This window comes from Diuraphis noxia, unplaced genomic scaffold (assembly GCF_037042655.1).
Source record: "Diuraphis noxia isolate RWA-SAM2 unplaced genomic scaffold, SU_Dnox_SAM2 contig0004, whole genome shotgun sequence".
Classification (NCBI taxonomy): Eukaryota; Metazoa; Arthropoda; class Insecta; order Hemiptera; family Aphididae; genus Diuraphis; species Diuraphis noxia.
Window position 1 is genome coordinate 18,377,742 of NW_028301714.1, and position 22,030 is coordinate 18,399,771.

General features: G+C 28.1%; 1 protein-coding gene across 3 annotated transcripts in view; it reads left to right on the forward strand.

Moving 5' to 3' along the window:
• The window catches only part of LOC107169163 (adenylate cyclase type 5-like), a 207,955-nt gene that overhangs the window by 98,792 nt on the left and 87,133 nt on the right, over positions 1-22,030 (forward strand). For all 3 annotated transcript variants that reach the window (XM_089226365.1, XM_089226367.1, XM_089226366.1), the window contains one exon: positions 2,578-2,812. In XM_089226365.1, coding sequence (XP_089082491.1) covers positions 2,654-2,812 — 159 coding nt within the window. In that variant the 5' untranslated portion in view covers positions 2,578-2,653. The remainder of the gene's footprint in view (positions 1-2,577; positions 2,813-22,030) is intronic.

Consider the following 22,030-nt stretch of genomic DNA (forward strand, 5'->3'; position numbering starts at 1 on the left):
ATTCAAAAACCTTTAATATGTTTCATAATATTATCCAGTGGGTTGATGTTTATCCAAAGTTTGTATTTTGTTAAAAAAAAACCATATTACAAATCAATGTTTTTTTTTTTATTAACTTGATTCTATTCAACTATTTATGAACTGGTCAAAATAAACAGTGTGAAATTAACATAATTTATTAAATTTTTACAAAAAAATATTATTTTTTTTCCATACAATAATAATAAATATACAATCAATTAATGCGAAAATACATAATACATTTTCATATTCGAGAAAAACTGACATCGATAATATATTTTTTAATTGTTTTTAGGTGAAAGTTATTTAATTGGATACATATTAAATGATTTGATGTTCAAATTACACAATCAACATGTGAAAATATATTATTTAAAAATCTAAAAGCTACAAACTTATTTTTTTTCTATAATTTGATTTGTTATGTAAATAAAAAAATACATGATACTGGAGAAAACTTAAAAGTGGAACTGGAATATTACCATTTATAACTGTTATATAAACATTTGTTGTATAATCATAGTATATATATTATATATTTAGCATATGAGTGTATAAAATGGCAAGTTAGTATAACACTATATTAATCTAAGTTTGAACAAAACAATTACTCTACGAAATTTGAAACTTTTTCCCACTCATATCTATTTTAATGTACCTACTTAACCTTTATTTTTTGTGTAATAAAAAAAAAAAATGTTCAAAATAATTAAAATAATACACATAATTTAAACTTATTATTTTTAATTAATGCAACACCACTGAGTATAAAAATCAATTTTATTATTTTTATTAATAAATAACCTAACCTATATTTAAATTGCGCATTCAGTTTAATTATTAGAATACAAATCTAATATAATATATTAATATTACATGATTGAGGAAGTCTTCTATTGATGTAACTACTTTTAATAGTTTCCCGTTTTCTCTTAGATTTACAACAGTAAATGGTTCTAATGATTCCAGATTCCAGTTACATAAAATATAAGCGGGCAATGACATTCTTCAGTGATCAAAAGTGGAATTCATGATTTTCATTTAATCAACAATTAATTCAAGAGTAGATACTACGCATAATATTCAAAATCTTCACGTTAACAGTCCCTTTATAAAATCAGAATCTTTACTATCTATATCTACTATAATAACTTGTTGAATTATAAATCCAAATGGTTATTACAAGTAAAATAATACGCAGATTAGTGAGCGAATAGTAATATAACTAACAAAATACGAGAATAAAATTATGGTAATTTGATGGAATTAAATTTTTGACATGCTTTATAGATGGATGTGTAATTTTTAAACTCTATGAAATTGAGTGACTCGCATATTTATATACATTTATAACGAAAAAAAATACAATTAATATTGCCTTTTCAATTGGTCTTTCTGTTTGGTCTAGGGTTTATACTGCAAGGTAGTATGTTCGGTTTTCACAGGTTTACGTGATTAATGATCATCATCGCGTTAATTAATATCGTCGGGTGGTTTATTTTTTTAAATATTTAATATGGAGAGATAATTCTGTGATAGAAAGTTCTTTATTTATTTCTAACTAAAATTTTTACAATAAATTAAATAATACGTGTTTTAGTAGAAAAGAAACTATTATGAGTAACTATAGAATTTTATTATTTGATAAGACATTTGAAAGGTTAAGTTATTTTAAAATAAAATTTTTTAAACTAGATTATTAATCTCCGAGATATCATATGAATATTTAACAAAGTACCTAAGTAACGTTTATTGGATGTAATGATGTCACAAAAGTCATGTTTAAGTATTTAATTTCCGGTAGCCGGTGATGAGTGTTCGTTTTTTTTTAAAAGCATCATCGTTGAGCATAAATATCCAATAGATGTTTTACGATGCATAAATTTAAAAACCTTTTGAGATTTTTCTTGGTTGATTTTGTTAGTTGTTTAAAATTAGAGTCAGCTCTTCAAATAATTAAATACCTATATCATACTGAAAAAAAAATGAAAGAATAATAACAAAAAATAATTAAGCATGAATAATTTGTTCTGTAAACGTCCGGTATAAAATATAAGTAATAAGTATTTACTTATCATAAACATACCGTAATAATATAAGTACGTTCATAATATACTATATATCATTATTATATGTATATAGTTGTGTACAATAAAAGTAGCACCGACTACTTAACCCGTATCAACACGAATGACGTGTATAGTGTTAGGACTCTGCTCAATTCGGTCCAGAGCCGGAAGTTAAAAAAACGCATAGTTCAAAAAAAACAAAAACGACCGTCTGGAAAAGTATTTAAAAAAAAATAACAACACGGTCAAGCGAACCGCAGTCAAAATATAGTTGGTTTAATTACGTATAATATAGTAGTATTGCATTATATTATATTACGTACACTTTACCGGCGAATATTTGGTATTGTACTATTGTGTTAGCTCACGCGCACACAATATTACAATTGTGTACGCAAAACACGTTAAACCCATCAGCCGCGAAAACTTTAGTTTGTGCTTTCATTTATTCGCCAATGTAATGTTTTTCTTTTTTCTTTTTTTCAAGCAATATCAAGATGTTGACATAAACGGTGGCGTACGACTGGAGGTCGTGTCAACCCCCAGGGACCACGGAGACGACGATGACGACGACAACGGCTGCGATGGATACGACTGGAGCCGTTGGAGTTGTTGGAGGAGTAGGAGGGGGTGTTCTTGGTGTCGGAAAACAGCAGCGCAGAGCGTGGCGCAGACAGAGCTTGAAACAATACATAAGAGCCCCGACCCAGGACACGGTGGAGGTGAGTGTTTTTCTTGATTTCGTATTGTTTATTTACTTATTTGCCCTTTTTTTTTCGTCTCCCGCCGTCCCTCTGGACTCCCGATCCCGCTGGCAATTCGTTTTTCCTTAAAGTGCGGGCTGTGCAACGCGCATTATACCACCGCCCCGGTCGCCGAGTAATTTCATTATTTCGGCGGAAGTACCAACTGCGTACACATCACCTAGCGTGTACCTTTCTATAATATTTATTGGGTGTATATATATACCAGTGGTTAATGCGACGACCTGAAAACACGACCCGCACACACGACCATAATATCGTCGTCGGCAAAAACAAATTACTTGTCACTTGTTATATCCTGAGTGAAGATGTATGTAATACGGGACGATAAGCGCCGGGTAAGGTTAGTATAATGTGTACGCCCCCGCATGGCTCACGCTGGGCACTTCGAATGGGGCGCGACGGCAATGGCTGACCGGAGGTGTGCGTGTGTCGATCACGTCTGTGTTTTTACCAAAATAGACTATCTGATGCTAACTGTATCGACTATCCTAGTCGTCTAGGCTTCGGATAAAACTTTTTAAAGCACATTATTTAATATTTGTCATGAATAAGTTTACTCAAAAAATATTTTTATACATTATTAAATTCATTTTGAACTCCTATACGCCCCTTCAGAATTTTGAAATGTTAAAAACATTCAAATAAAAAAATAGCGAGTAAGTGGATGTCACTCTGCTGTACAGTAGGTTACAAGTGGGTTACTGTAATGGATGTAATTAAATTTGAATCCAATGATATTATATCATTGTATACGAAAAACGATTCTGAACAGACATGATTTGTCAGTCAAGGATATATTATATTTAAATATTGTCATATATTCTATTTTGAAACAAATATTTTATTTTTCAATTAGGACGCATTTTGAATAAGGCATGGTTTATCAATTTTTCCAAAAATATTGCATGCAATTATCATAATTCATAATACTTTATATTATCATAGATATACATATACCTGGTTTGAGGATAAATTGTTATCATTACGCGATTTCATAAAAATTTAAAACTCAAATGCTCAAAACATTTTTCCTATAATGACGCTTCAAATTTTCTCTATAGCTATTTGAAGCAAAACTTAGTGCTGAATTTTATAACCTTAGATATAAATACAAACAATTTTATGAATTTTTAACTACATAATAATTTGCAAATATTCATGGTTTTGACGAATTTTTGTCAATATTTGAATTTCAAATGCTAATAAAAAAAAAATTGTGCATATGTATTCTTATAATTTTTTAATCATTATAAGAATAACTTATGAGGGACTTTGTATTAAATTTTCAAGTATTTTGATAGGGTCAAAAAAATGTTATTGAATAAAAATTTCAGTTGTCTATCAATATCTCGAAAATAGTCAAAATATGTTGAAAATTAAATTATGTAAAGAAAAGCCAATCTCAATAACTGGTAAAATTTTCAAGTATCTACGACTTATACTTTTTGAATAATAACAAATATTTAAAATCGTTTCAGGATAAATCGTTATCGTTACACTATTTCGTAAAAATTTAAAATTCAAACGCACTTAAAATTTTTCCTATAATGATGCTCCGAGTTTTCTCTATACCTACTTGAAGGAAAACTTAATGTTGTATTTTTAATCCTTAGTTATAAACAAAAAAATGTTATGATTTTTCAACTTCAAAATTGGCTTCAAAAAATAATATTCAATTAGAACTTGATACTCGGTTCGTTTTATCTATAAGTTGTATCTAAAGGAAAAGTTGCCTAGCATAATTGTATATACTTACTTATTAGACGTATCTGTATGTGAATTGACCGCGTATATATAATGTGACCACATATTTTATAAAAAAATAAAAAATAGACAAAATATTTTGGGTAAATCCCTACCCCTTAAACTTCAAAATAAAATTTCAAAATATGTAATGTTTTCATATTTTTAATGATATTTTAAAGATAATATTCGCTTGTTTAACTTTTTAAGTGGTAAATATTACCCTCGTTGTCATGGTTCATAATATTACAAAGAATAATACAACAATAACAGACATAATATTATACCTCATGCTGCTCGCTGGCGACAACAATTCGTCATTATTTCATACTCGTTATTTAAAAACTGTCGTTTGTATAGGTTATACAGCTAACCTAATATTGTTTTCATCAGTAACACAGAAAAAATGATGTTCTTTTTCCATTTACAGGGTTTTCTTGCACATAACAATATTACCTATGTACACTTTAAGCATAAAAATATTGAAAAAACGAAGTGAAAACGAGACAAAAAACGTCTCGTTTGAAGTTTGTTGGGACACGGGGACAAAAATATTTTATTCAAAACAAGGGTGATTCCATTTTTAAACGGAACTTATATACTTATTGGTATGACCCTAGTACCGTTGTACGATACGCGTATCATACTTTGACGGCTATTTGCGGTCCACAAACATGACACGCTCAAACTGACGTGTGTATGCAATATAATAAATAATAATACCATATGGTGTAGGCACCGACGGGTGAGCTAAATACTGCGAACGCGTCCTTACGACCACGTGCACTCCGTTAACGAGGAAGTGAGGGGTTGTCGTGTAAGGGTTGGACGCGCCGTTATACCTGCGCCACGTGAATTCGGGGAGTGAGGAGTTAGTGTACATTGCCACGTGATGCTGTCGGGATGATAGCCATCGATTGAATCAGCTTGGTGTCTAATTATATAGTTATTATAATAATTATTTCATATAATAATTGTGTAGTGGTATAATTATTACATTCAGCGAATTTCACGGCCCTAAAATGTTCTTGTATCGACACGAAATAATTACTAAATATCACACACCTACGCCGAATCCCTGCTAAAACAACTGTATATACATTTTAATAACCACGTGTAACCGTGGTCGCAAAAATATTATTATACACACAACAGTTTACCAACAAGTGTGCGGGATACCGAATCACTTTCGTTCGAATGTAGTCTGTGTGCATTTTGAAGTGTTTAAATGTCGTCTATTACTCACGTAAATTCGTTCTAAATTATATAATTTTCATAGTTTTTTCGAGAAAGCGGTGTAGATGATTCTCTAATTACCATCCAAAATATAATATAGGTAGGTGATATTTTTTCACTTAAATTGCTTCCGAGGGGTTTCGGTGGTACACTCATATGTGTACTAATACCAATATGGTATTACCGATTTCTGTAATATTCAAAAATGTTATTTTTAAGACGTACAGTATTTCCTAGACGCCAATTATCAGCTAATGAATAGTTGATTACGATATTAGATATCACTAATTCAATATAATCAACCGAAGTTTCTTATGTGCCGCCAAAACTTCAATATTTAAAAGTTTTTGTAAATAATTTTAAACCTTGGAAACATTAAAATACAACTTAAATTTCTAACAATATTTTCTTATTTTTTTTAAATTTTTATCCTGACTTTTTCTTGATATAGTCTGTTAACTACCTAATAGATTTATAATATTTAATGATCTTAATTAACATTAAATAAATGGGAATTGAATTATTGGTAAGTATTCGATCAATTAAATCTTTTAATATTTCTGATTTAGGCCTATAATTTATCTGTCTTATATGCGTTCATGATTGTTTTTAATTTAAAAAAAAAAATTGTGATTTGTACTAGAAATCTATTAATTATATCAATCAGAGACAATTTCAGTAAAGATGGCCACTACCTAAAATAGGAGGCAATTTAAGTGAATAGTATTTTTTTAATTCGGGAGGCAATGTGAGGTTACCCGCAAGGAAATCTATGTTAATTTTAAATATTCACATAATCGTTTCAGCCGAAAAGGTATAATACGCTCTAAATCCTTCAATATTCGAACAGAAAATGGTTGGAAGTGTTAATAATTCGTTTAATTATAATGTTATGTGTTAGAATGTCAAATATTTGAATCATAAAATAATAATTTAAGTAAATTTATTTTAAATAATAAATGCACGTATGTTCAATATTATAAGTATAAATTATTTTTTCAAAAGCAAGCGTGTTAATGAATAAATTGGGCCAAGTCAACATAAAAATAATTTGATTATATATAGGTATATTAAAAGTAAATAATAACAATATTTTATGAGTTATAAGTCAGGAACCAGTATGGAGAAAAATATTAAATTATTTTTCATAAAATAAAGTTATAATTAATTTTATTTTAAAAATATTAAATACTACTACCTATGTAATCAGTAGTAACATAACATTTTGTAAAATCTCATTATAGTAATTATTTTCATTAAATACTAACTGTCATAGTTCTGGCAAATTCCACATTTTCAAATAATTAGCTATAATTTTTTTGTAATAAGTTTGTGCATCATAATCTGTTTAAAATAAAAAAATACATATTAAATGCAATAGATAATAATAATGTTAACTTTAAATTTTATAATTAACATAACGATGTATATTTACAACAGCTAAAGTGTCACTAATGGGTGGGGATGGCTCCTTTAATCATGTCTTTCTCGTCTGTTTTTTTTTTTTTTTTTGTTACACTGCTCGTAAATGCTTATTGCGCCTAATTTGTAGATTGCATATTATATTACCTAATAAAACAAAAATAATCATCACTATACTATAAGAATTCATTTCACTCTAGTTATAGAAATTATTATGTTTAAAATCAATATTGTGAACGTAAAATTGTATATGTTGCACATTGGCCAGAAAGAGAAAAAATGTGCCGACATCTTCTTAATAATGAATACCCGTCTTTGTTAGTTTAATTAAAATATATAGAATATAAATAATTTTAAATTGTTTGAATACATATTATTCACACGTATGACTTTTCAAACACTTACAGATATTCAAATATATGTAATCCAACCGTGTGGGGAGATGTTATATGATATAGAGGCACCCGGAAGACGAAATACCTTATATTTAACTCCTTGTACTGTCTTGCATAATTAAATAAAACCCTTACAACCTTGCATAATAAATAGGAATAAGTATAACGGTATAAGTTAAAGTTCCTAAACTTTTAATGTTTTCACTTTAAAATGTTAAAATTACATTATTGAAATAAAAAGAAAATTACAAAAAAAAGTCATACGTATCATCTTTATGAGGTGAGATGTGAGAATTAGATTTTATTTATTAAAAATAAATAAATATGTAAATAAGAACGCCAACAAGAGATATACTGCGTTTACAAATAATTTATGATATTTTTTTATTTATTAATTAAAGGCTTCAAATACAATGTTTATTAGCCTACAATGGTTTATATATTTAATTTATAATATAATGGAAATTGATAGTTGTGATGTGCTGTCTTTGGTTCTTTATATGTTGGTTGTAAGGTCGGCCATCTTGATGAAGTTAACTATGTTTTTTTCTTTTCCTGGTCCAAGTGCGTCTTTGAGTGAGGAGGTGTTTATTTTTGCTTTTGATCTAGCGTTATGATAAGTGGGGCATTCTAGGAAAATATGTTTAACGGTGAGTTTGCAGTTGCATGTTTCACACCTGGGTTTCAGCTCTCTACACATAAGATAGGAATGAGTGATTCTGGTATGTCCGATGCGAACTCTGACGATCATGGTCTCTTCATGTCGTGTACGCTTGACTGGAGAGTCCGGCCAATTTATGATATTATACAATCTAAAATAAATAATTGTGTGGCATTAATGTTCAGAATAAAAATCACAATTTTTCTATTGTATATTCATGGTACATAGTACCTACTATATTACGTAGTCAGTAAATTATAATGTATGTATTTTACTTTAAAGCTTAAAGTACGTTCGCTAAAGATAAATAGTGATAGTCTGAATTTTTGTATTGATATTTATGTTTATTGTTTGATAATAATTCAAATTCAAAAGAATATTTTAATACTTGTTATAAACACTGCAATATTATTTCAAAATAATTGAACTTGATGGCTTTTATTTTTCTTTGAAATAAGTTTTATCACTTCATAATTGAATGCCTCATACCAATATCTTATATTATAAAACGCTATATTATAATAAAATTTCATTAATTAGACCTTTTTAATGATTTTATTAACAAAGTTACGATTCCAAATTTCCAAATAATAAAATATCTATAATTATTTAAATCATATAAAAATGTGTATAGAAAAAAAATTAACTAACTTATTAAACGACTTTCTAGTATATAATAATGAAAACTATAAAAGTAACATTTTACTAAAAATATTATTATATTATATTTCATTGCAAAAATTATGTATATCATCTGTGTAGATATTAGATACTACACAAAATCGGAATTTTTTCAAAAATCAATAGCAGTTAAAAATCATAATATTCAGACGTAGATAATCTATTTCTAATTTAATAATATTTAGTTTATTTCTTTTTTTTTTTATTAGGGTTTAGGCTTCGACAACTGAGGTCATTAGCCTGGGGAACTGTAGGGGAAGGTACTGAAGGTTTTAACACGTGAGTTTTTGGCAGAATTTTGAATGGGCACCCGTAGGTTTCTGACATGCCCGGTTGGGGCGCGGCGGCCTCTCCTCCAGACACCGCGAAATTCCCAAAGAGCGATGCCGGCCGTGACCGGGATTCGAACCGGCGACGGCGTGCGTCACAACCGACGACTAAGTCCGCTCGGACACTCCACCCACATAGTTTATTTCTGTTCTTGTAGAATTTGATCATTATTTAATGAAATTTTTTTCGTTCTGATTTATGAAATCCAAACTTTTGTACTAAATCCACTTTTGCGTACATTAAATAGTATTTAATAAATACAGTATAATAGTAACAATTTGAGTGATGTAATTTAATTAATGTAAATTTTTTATGCACTTTTCTAACTAAATAAAGAGCGACAACCTAGTTTCATTTTAAAATGTATCTTCCATATTTCATTTAAAATATGTTTTGCATAATAAATGTTAACTTAAATTTAAAAAAAAAATTATATATCACATAATTTATACACCATGTAAATTATTTATCATAACCTTTTTTTTTTTTTATCTTGTTAACAGAACTTTTATTGGTTATTACATATTATTTATTAATAATGGCTAATAAAGGTAGGTATATACAAGTATTAAGTTATTATTTTTAAATAACATAAATTCCTGGATAAAAAAATATTTTTGGAATGATTTATTATAAATTATTATTTTCATCTTCATCAACATTAAGCTCTAAAATATATAAATTAAAGTCAATTCAAGCATGGTATATCATATTTTATAGTCTCCTTGTCTCCAACGTCGGGATAACGTGGGGTTTCCGTAATATAAACATTTTGATTGATATGTATTGGTGTATAAACTTGTAAATTAAAATTATTTTTTAATTTATTTTTGTATTATTTGTTTATTTATATCAAACTTTGTTTGGCTATTGTCGTTATTCAATTCAAAGTGATCTATGTTATTTGTTGCTGCTGAAATAAATTTATGCTAAATCTCTAAGTCTCGATGTTTGAATGATGAAATATACGCGAAGGATTATTTATTATACTAACACAATAAGCCATAATCAATATTCAGAACCCAGTAAAGGATAAAAAAACGTTAGCTCTTGTTAGACACAAAAAAAATCATTATGTTTGTATTGCCATTTATTACGCATGTATTTGTAAAACATGTAATAAACTACTGAAAAGTTCATTATGTATTGAACTCTTACAAAGAAATAAAACACCAAGCAGTTCGTGGAATATTGTGCTGTAATCATCGTAATAATAATGAATTTGATGGTTGTACCAAAATAACGATATGTCGTAAAAGCAGTAATAGCAAAATAACAAAACATGTAATTTAAAAAAATCGCTCATATTTCTAGTTTTAAAAATAAGATATACATTTAAGTTGATCATTAAAATTGCCATAAGTTTTCAGTTATTTTACTTTATTCTGTAAACAAATCAATATGATTATAACGATTTTTGTAATATTTTGAGTAGTTGACATGTACATAAATTATAAAACAAAACAAATTTTAACAATTATTTAAGTGATGGATACTTTCATGTATTGTATTTTTTTCACTCAATGTATACTAGCATGTATAACTTGAATATTTTAAAATAAAATAAATAATGTTTTCTCTTGAAATATCTATATAATATGAATCGGGGTTTTTCTACTACAATATTTGGGTAAAACATTATAATATGATACCTAACTAAATCAAAAGCTATCAATTTCACTCTCAAATGTCTTCACTAGTTTGTTTCTATCTTACCAAATTCCTACGAACCATTAAAGTTTCAGAATAAAATAATAAATATTTATTAGTAATGTTTTCACATGTTGATAATTTTTCCATGTTTACTTTTGATCCCTTTTATTGGTATGATTAATTTATAGAGATGCCTTTTGCAAAAACGAGGGATCTATTCGGCTAAACTACATTACTCTTTATTAGATGTATACATATAATATAATATTAACAAAGTTATATTGGTTAGATCATTAAATATTTAGAAGGTGTGAAATTCTGTAACGATGAAAAACTGGATGAATGTAATATAATACGGTTGTTGTTTAAACAAACTTTATACTTTTATATTTATTATTATAAGTCAGCTGGTTGTATTATTATTTTTTAAATATGTTTGGAAGTATAATTAAATAAACTTAAATTAGTTATTGTTTAAACCACACATTAAATTCAAGATAAAATAAATTATGAAACTAATAGCTCACGTAACCACTACGATTTGTTCTTGAAGCGAGGAATTTCCAAATCGTTATGTGCCTTGAGTCTGACTTACATTTTATAGAAAATCAGAATAATAAATGCACAATCTTACCTTTATATGGTATGGCTTATGCAGAAACCATTTTTCCAGTGTGTTATGATAAAACATAGGTACATAGCTACAAGATACAACTATCAGGGACTTATTTAGAAATTTTGCTAGAACATCTGTGTCGCCTTTTTTCAACTCATTTTTTTTTTTTTTTTAATATTGTGTAGGAGTGACCAATTTTTTCACATAATGCAAATTCATTTTTTACGTTTTCCTTTCTCGTAGTAACTGACTTAAAACTCACAGGGACTATGTGATAAATTAATAATTCTCACAAACAACAATCCCATTATATACGATTTGGCTGTCAAATTAATATGGGGGCCATGCGGCTATATTATATCTTGGTTATACTAGTTGAAATAATTAATAAACCAATTGATACATATTATTTTATCTTAGATTATATAGTCACTTCTAAATTGTGTCACAACCGTGAAATTTCCCATCGCTTATCTTTTTAAAACTAGCCATGGGTACGACACTCAAAGCTGGGCATTAACAAATTAAAAAGTTAAAGTTAAGTTAAAAAGTTAATTTTACTTTAACTTTTTAATTCAGCTAGTTACTTTTGGATTTTCATTAACTTAACTATTAACTTATTAAATTTCTGTTTTAATTAACGTGAAATTAACGAATTAATTTATCATTTTAAGAAATAAGTTAAGTTGATTTATTTTTTTTGTAATTTTTTTACATTTCATTATTAGTCTATTTTGATTATGTTGTTGTGTCAAAATAATATTTTTCTTGAATCGTTTCAAGTTAAAAATGTTATATTTTTTGGACCATTCTGTATTCTAATTTCTAAAGTAACATCATATATATTTTTAATTTTACAATAAAAGGTTTTATCTTTTATGTCATTAAATTAATTATTATATCAATTTATTAATTTATTATTACTACTTATTATATAGGTAACTACTGTTATTAAAAATACAATATACTATACGGAAATACTGTATAAAGTATAAACACTAATCTGTAATTTAGTTTTGGTTTGGAAAAAAATAAAGTACTCTAGTTTTGTATAAAAAAAATAACTTTTTTTCAACTTAATACAAAGTTTAAAAAAAATTGGTATTAACTTGTAACTTAACTGAAATAATCTATAATTAAATTAACTTTTAACTTTTTGTTATTGGTGCATATTAACTTAAATTAACTGAGTTAAAAAAAAATATTAACTTGCCCAGCCTTGATTCGACACTTGTGTAATCTTCACTTTTTTTTTTTTCAATATATCATTATTATGATAGAACGGCGTTATGGATAGATGATTTAGCTACATCACCTTCGTAGAACCATTTTTTAGCCATTTGTCTCTTAATAATGATATGATAATTAATAATTAGTACCTAGGTACATAATTGTGTTAATTGTTCTTAAATTTGTAATTAATAGTATTGAAAACAGCCAAACTATGTGATATTATTTATATAAAAAATATTTTTTAAAACCCATTAATATAATAACATTTTGTACAATTAAAATATTTATATTATGTAACGTAATATTAAAATAATAGTATGTAAATAATTGATAAATCACATAGTTCAATTCCTAAATTTACTTCGAAACTCTTTGGTAATTAACATAAAAGTATCGAACATCATTTGAAGAAGAAGAAAGGTACTTTCATCGTAAGTTTCCACGGAAATAAAATATTTAGGCATAAACTGACCTTAATTTCAATGCGGCACAGTCATTTGCGAGAAAGTTTTTCCAACAGTGCAATTCGGCTCACTAATTAATTAATTTTAAAACACATCTTCGAGTGGTGGTGTGTCTCGAAGCCACAATGTATTCCTTTTAATAATAATAATAGTTTTGAAGAAATAAGCTATTCGGATTGACGGTTTGCTGTAGCGTAATATTTACTGTGATAATTCGTAATATAATTTACATAATTCACATTTTTAACGAAATCGTCGTATTACGGTGATGCAGTAATTTGAGAGCGAAACGGTTTTGAAAACCGCAAAGACAATTATAATATGATCTAGTAAAAAGATAATAGGTATTGCGAAAAAAATATAACCTCACTCGGTTCTATTTGTATACAAACACATTTACCACCAGTATATATGTATATATATCTTATCAGTCTTAACTAGGTCTTACATATATATGTATTTTCCGTATCTTTGTAATCATCAATGAACTGCATATGTTCAAACGAGTTCAATGTTGGCAAAGGCTATCACAATATTTGCACCGAGTCATCACACGATTGTGGTGGCGATGGGGCGAGCGTAATTTACGTTCACTCTGACAATTATAATAATCGTTTTTTTTTTCGATCAACTCATGCAAATTTTTTAGTTGATTGGAGAATATCCAACTGCATGTGGGCTATAAATTGTATGCGTTTTTCACATAATGCACATCACATTTTCTAGCTTGTTAATAAACCGAGACAAAAACAATAATAACTCCAATAATATATATATTATTGTCCTGGCTCTCTATTAGTACAGGTTTCTTATTCTTATTCTTATTTATTATTTCCAAATGTCAGTACTCTTGTAAGTACGTCATGTTTTATGATCTAAGATGTATAATCTCGCAGTACGCAACCTAATAACGAAAGTTGGTCACATATGTTTATGTCAAAACGTTTCAGTGGAAGACATTTCATTCCCGAATTGATGTTTTATTTGAGGCCTAACAATCCCGTAAATCACGATTCGTAAAATAATATAAGGTATTTTTCCGTAATATTTCACTTCCCTCCCAGACACAATCAAACACAATAATTGATATATTGAACAGTAACCTAATTCAATCGTTGTTTTATTCCATTAAAATTTAAAATTAATGTTATTTTTACCTTCTTAAATAAATAAACACATGCACATGCGTAATAAATAATAAATAATGAAACGAAATCGCATAATGTCACATGGGAGTTGAAATAATAATAATAATAATGCACTTATTTTTGGGACATTCTTTGAAATTTGAAAACTGATTAAATATCCTTTACGCGTATAATATAAAAAAGTAAATTTGGTGTATGTTTTTCTTTATTCCATAAAAACATATTATAAATCAAACAATCAAATAAAGACGCAATTATTGTTTTTCCAAGCTAAAAAAAAAACTATAAAATTATTTTATTCTTAAATAAAAAAAGCTTAATTTTTTAATGAAATGTAAGAAAACCCAATTTAATTATAGGTAACCAAAAAGCCAAAAAGTCTGTCCGTAGCCAATGCTATGATACAAAATAATGTATTCTCTTAATTTAGATGTCCATCTTTTGACCGTACTTGGCATGACAAGTTATTTTTCAAATTCAAGAACTTCTTCAACTTATAATATTCTTATACTATTAAATTATTAAATCTATTTATTCAAAAAAGTTAAAATTAAATTTCTGGTATAAAATTAGTGTTGGTGACTGGTGTCAACCAAAGCACTTCTAACGTACTCTAAATAATACCATCAACTATAATAGCTGAATTTGATAACGATATCACTAAAACCTAGTATTTAAGAAATGTCTTATTTTGGGAATGAATTTAATTTAATCTCATTTTAATCAAAAAACTACTTAATATTCAAAATAACATGTAAAATGCAAAAATGAATTTCTAAAATATTGCTATCTTCTGAATGGTTTTAACTTTCTTCGAGAGTTTCAAGCTATTTCACATTTTCAATATCAAATTTATGTAATACACAGAAACTTGTTATTTACAGGAAAAACAGATTGTAATTTATATTTTTATGTAAAAACCTAAATAGCCTATCGATTATATTTGAACAAAAACAAGGAGATATTTTGGAGAAAATTAGTAATAAATATATATGCTTCAAGTTCCTTAAATTAATTTACTTCAACGAAATAATGAATTTTATATAAAACTTTTTAGATATTTTATTACGTGTTAAAATATTCAACGTTTTTAAATTCCATTTTTAATCTTATCATCAAAAAGAATAACTTTAGCTTTTAAATAAATTATAATAAATTCATAATTAAATGCGAAAATAACTCTATGATGATATAAAGGCCGATAAAAAAACTTTAAAAAATATTTTAGACTCTAATACATTCATAATTATAATTTTTTATTAATGAATAAAGAAAGTTGTTGCGTAAGTATATTATAGTAATACATAATTGAAACTATAAACAATCGGTTTGGGTGTAAAGATACATTTTATTGCAATGGACTCTTTAGAGTTTGATATCAAAATAATGAGATATATTTTTACTATTATTACTATTATAAAAACCCTCAGAAGCATGGGCCATTAGGTTTACACATGGTTTTATTACCTACAATAAGGTATTATTAGTAAACTATTTATTATTAATAACCTACATACTGATGTTTATCACATTACATTATTGACAAAATAAAAAATGTCTATTCCTTTAATTGAACGAAACTGCATTTTAACCAGTATTATAAAATATATTTATATACTCTAAATACTTATACATAGGGTATTGTCGTAAACATATGATTGTTTTGATTGAAACGCGTTTTCTTATTTTGCATTACAAGATAATTTTGATAATTATTAATCAAATAACGTACCCATAATATTGAGAAGAAATTCTGTAAAAGTCAATACTACGTTTAGCACGACTTAAGCATTATTATATCACTGTTTAGAAATAAAAAACGGTTATCCGATTTGTGGGTAAAATCCGTTAACTATTCTAAGCCTAGAAACTTTTTAGAGATTAATTCAATGTTATAAGGCAGCCATTCACCTTTAGCTCTGTAATGATGTACTCTTAAGCCATCATATATTTTTAAATTTAATATAATATATATATAATAAAATAATTATAATAATTTTTAGCCATTAAGAATAAGATAGGACACATACAACATTACATATAAGGAGCTTCGTCTATAGTCACTGCGCCAGACGTGTCGTCATCGGTTTTTTTTAGTACCTATAGACGATCATAAGCGATTATAAAAGACTGCGCAGATCATCTATACAAAGAGACGTAATATTTTTAAAGTTAAAAATATATATATGTGAATTAAAAATCTATTAATAAGTTAGTTAAATGTATATGTTAATGTGCGTTAGAAATTAATTAAATAAAGTAATATTAATAGACAAAAGAAAAAGGTTTTATTATTTTAAAATACAAATCGGTTACCTCACCTTTCACTTCAGACGCTAACCACGGTTTAAATTGGGAAGTCAATTCAAGGATTTGAAGGTAATATAAAAATAATATTATTATAACTCTTTTTTTTAATCATTACAGCTCCTACGCCTATTAATTACCATCCCAAATTACAAAATAACAAAAATATCAAATTTAAATTATAGGAACAAATTAATTTAGTTGTTATTTTTCAATAAAATCAAATAAAATTATAAAAATCGTTTAGAATCAAAACTTATGATTATAGTTAATAACGTGTGGCATATATTTTTTCAATGCTAACAACCCTTATTATTGACAATCTAGTGGTGTATTCATATTGTGTATGAAGTGAAATAATTGTGATTTTAAATTATATCAATATGTCAAATAATACAAAGAATAGCGGTATGAAAAATCTCTTAAAATATTGAAAAACAATCACTGTTTTTTTTTCTTCTGAAGTTGATAATACAATTCTCGTTAACTGAAATGTCAATAATTTGTAGTCCTTTGCATTTCAAAAACATATTTCTGTTACGCAGTAGGCAAATATTATTTAAAATAACATGATATTATATCGAATGTTTTTATATCTCTTTAGGACTGTATTACCTATCGAAAATCCCTTATATAACGTGTGCAGGTTTGGTTAGAAGAACATTCCAATTGTATTGTTCAACTAATTTTTATCAAACCTAAAAATACAGGTATCCTTATTTGACTGTGTGGAGCGTAACTCATTTTAACGAATATCCGAGTACAAAGCAAAAAAAAACATTCTGATATGTTTTACGAAATAACATCCGGAATACAAAGGTATTAGGGGTGGTTAAATTTAAAAATGAAAATATTTTTCCTTAAAACTAAGAAATAAGATAAACAATTCATATAGGATCAAATAGAAATAATGGATAGTTCGATTTCGGTTAGGTTGTCTATAAACCAATGTAAGATTCGGAATATTTCGAGCATCCTAACTACCCTAAATATTATATTCTATTATTCGAAAGTTAAAATATAGAAAATTCTATAAACCTAAGTGAACTATTCAGATTAAAAAAATAAACGGAACTGATATGTTAACTAACATAACTAGGTCATTCATTGAACTTGAACTGGCCGCTAATGAGTTTTTACTTTTCTTGTTGATAAGATGGAGAGGGGCAACGGTTTTATTTTGGACATCATTATTGTTAGACATTTAATGAGATAGTCGATATCGGTAATTACCTGTAAATTATTTAAAAAAAAATAAAATGAACTATTACGCGTTCGCTCGTTCACTTAATTTGGTTAAACTAAGACAAGTGGATGTTATTAAATATTTTAACTAAGACATTGTTGTGTAGAAACAAACGCCAAGAAAGAAGAAAAAAAAAGTATGTAATATAACGGTAGAATAAGTGATAAAAGTACGAACGAGCGCTCCAACGTGTGTGTAGGTACATCGAGCGTCGACACGGAACTGATTTTAAAATTTGAAATTATTATTAGTAAATATATTACGAAGTAAAAATTTAAAATATACAAAGCAATTTATATTATCACTGTAGTGTAAAGTTTAAAATAATACATTACAATCCATATTTTAAAAGTTGTTAGAATACTTGACATATTTAAAAGATGATAATTTAATCAATAGTACACATTTTATCTAAAGTAAAAACAATTAATAGAAAAAGTAGCAAATGAGTAAATCAAGAAAACAATAAATGTCGTATTAACTGTAAACCTGTTGTAGGTACTTCAATTAAGTTTGGAATTTAATTCTGAAACTACTGGTACATAGTGTGTTTATTGTTATGTAGCGTTTGTGGAGATTTCAAAGGAATTATTAGTGGAGCATTATTGGAATTTCAATACTACCAACAACATAAGATCACAAAGGAATCAACTCGTGTGAAACGTTTTAACTATTACACTATTATTATTTTGTCACTGTTGCACAAAATATTATAAAACCCAATTATTCAACAACTTATGTATATTATTAGTATAGCGTGCCTTCAGCTTCATATTTATTTATATCGAGATCGACTACCTTGGTATAATACTATATAGGTATATAAAATTATTTTTATCGTTGTGTGCAGATATTGTAATAGAGCAATTCGTGCGCCAGTCATAAAACGCGATCGGTCGTCTGCGAAAAGTATATCACACGTGGACGTGGTATACCTGTTATTGCTAACGTATAGGTACATATTTTACATTTTGACACAAGCGTCTAGTGACAGGGAATCTGAATGGCTGCGAGATGGCTGACTTCGTTATCATTATCAGTTATCACAGATTTTACCATCACTTCATTCGAAGAATAATATATATTTCTTTCCCTTACCTTATTTCTACCCAAGTTGTATTCTAAGTAGTGTGTTCTAAGTCTAATATACTAAATCCAAGTTTATTATAATATAGTGACAGTAAAGTATCTGATTACTTTATCTTATTTTAAATATTGAACAGGTAAAATGAACTCAGTTACATCAGATACTTCTGAAAATATTTGTGTTTGAATGAATGATTATCAAAAATGAATTTTTACTGATTGTTAAAAAAATTGTCTGTTTAATTAAATGTATAATACTGTGAAAGTTTACACCACTACTTGAGTTCAAAATTTTAAATGTTCTATTCATTCCTTTTCTTGATGTACTAACCTGGAATATTGTTTTAATTGTAGGTATTTTTTTTTTTTTTTATGATTTTCGTTAAAATGGAGGCCCTATGGAGGCCTATGGATGTCACTCTCGAGATATATGGATTTTTCTATGTATTATGAAGGTTATAGCTTATTAATAATTAACTGGAATATCATCGTTTTTGTTAATTATAGAATATTAATAAACTAGGAATTATAGCAACATAATATATAATATGTTATATATTATTTTTTTAAATAAAGTTATAGTAAAATCTGTGATAACTGATAATGATAACGGAGTCGGCCATCTTGCAGCTATTCGGATTCGCTGTCACTAGTCGCTTGTCATTTTGACTGCCCCGCATGTAGGAGACGATCATACCGAGGGTCACATAGTTTCGTGCTTTGTTTAATTCTAAATGGCTTGCATAATATGGTTTTCCAACGGGAAAAGTGTTTGGAATTTAGAATGACGAAGAAATCGATTATAACGCTCGCTATAAAGGTCGGTTTTCTTCTTGTTATCGTTCGTATGTGTACCTATATGGGTTTAAAGCTAATTACTATAAAGGTCGTTGTTTGCGTTTTTCCTAAGCAAGTTTTATAAATGATCCATTATGATGACGGTAACGAGCGTGTGTGTGTGTTTGTGTTTGCGTGTAAGAGAGGGGATTGATGGACAAGAAATAAAGTATGTGATACGTCGAGAATAGCAGAGCGGTGGGTAAGAGTGTAAAATAAAGGATTTCCGAGTGGTCGACTGGGGGAGGGAGTTTGGCAATTAATTTTTAAACCACCACGGTTTGCCCTTGTCATATTGAATGTTATTATTATTATTATTATTATTGTAGTGTTGCGGGTGGTCCAAGTATATAACTATTATGTGTGCGCGTGGTTCAATTAAAAACTTCATTAAACACCCCGGGTTATAAATTCCAGACGTTCTATTGTGCGTGAAATCCGGGTTTTATTATTTTTTATTTTACTTCCCGGATTTTACTTTTTCACAATGATCGTTCCAACAGTTTAAACCGTGTATAATATACTTTTCACCGGTCATACTAACGTGTACCCGACAATTAGACCGGCGTCTATGACTGTGATCCTGGAACGAATACGATGTCTAAAACCAAACTATTAAAATACAGTTGTCGTTACCAGTTCTGAGCCGCATCGGTGTTAGGCATAATATATTGCATGAGCTCTGCACATTGTTTGTTCACGTGCGCATAACGTACACAAGTCTGTGTTTTTAAAACGTGCTCGGGCTTTAAATCGACGTTTTATTATCGCAAAATAATAGTACCTACAACCGGTCACCGTCGTTTACCTGGATAGTTATTACTTGTTTGGGCCCAAAACTACACTCAGTTGAGCCGTAACCATGCACATGGTTTGCGCATAGTTACCCTTTAGACTTTAATAGTTGATACCTTAATTTCCACATTCTTTATCCATGATTATTAACTCCAATCTGTCGCCAAGATAAAATAATATAATTATTTTGGTATGCGCAAACAAGTTCCGATTTTTCAGGTAAAAAAAAAAAAAAAATTGTGTGCAAGCAAGTTACAGAATAATTATCGCAAAATAATAGTACTTAAAACCGTCACCGTCGTTTGCCTGGGTAGTTATTACTTATTACTTATTAAGTGAGTAGGTATTATTGCTGTGTACGGGGCAACTATATAATATGACGAACATTTTTATACGTCATAATATTATAATATTTAATCGGCAACAAAAGTGTACCTACTGCGATACAACATCATCTGTAAGGCTTATAGTTTTAAAAAATACTTCGAAACCATTCAAGATCATAGGGTAGGTAGGCCAACTATTAATTTGGAAAATACCATCCCAAGAAAACAATAAAAAGTTCATAATTTTCCGTGAATTTTCATTTTATATTACTTCAAACTGAACTCTATGGTCGTTCACACATTATAACATTCGACAACGGCCTAGCAGGTACCTACATAATATTATATACTATTATACTAATCATACTACCTATGTCCTACATATCGGCTAGCGTACACGAATACGTAGACTTGACTCTGAAGTCAATAAGTCGTTAAGATTACCTATACAATTTATTGACAGCAATATCAATATCTGATAACCAATTTCACAAAAACGAAAAAATATTGATATATTTATATCAAAACTCTCAATCAGATGGAAATATTAGATTTTTATTGGTTGGTGGCAGGGGCGGATTGGGTAGTATCGGCCTTTCAAGAAATATTTTTCAATCGGTCCGTAATTTGCTATAATATCCCAAATCGGACGAATTTTAATATTAATAAATAATAATGACCTTATCACGTTTGTTGACTGTATACTATTATATAGCTGTCATTAAAATTATTACGTGGGCATTGCGATAAATGTATTATACCACTTCGAAATGTTAGTGGTCCTTCGAGATCTTCTCGAATGCTTGACTGCAGACCTATCAGGACCTGGTTGGTGAAAGATTAATTATGGCAACCGGCTTTTTAAGTCTATGTAAGTGAAATACCGGCCAGTTGGCAACCCTGCCATAGGGAGATTTCAGAGCATGTCACATAAATTATAAGACAATTTAAAACATATCGCATAGCCCGTAATATAACTATTTACATAATTTCA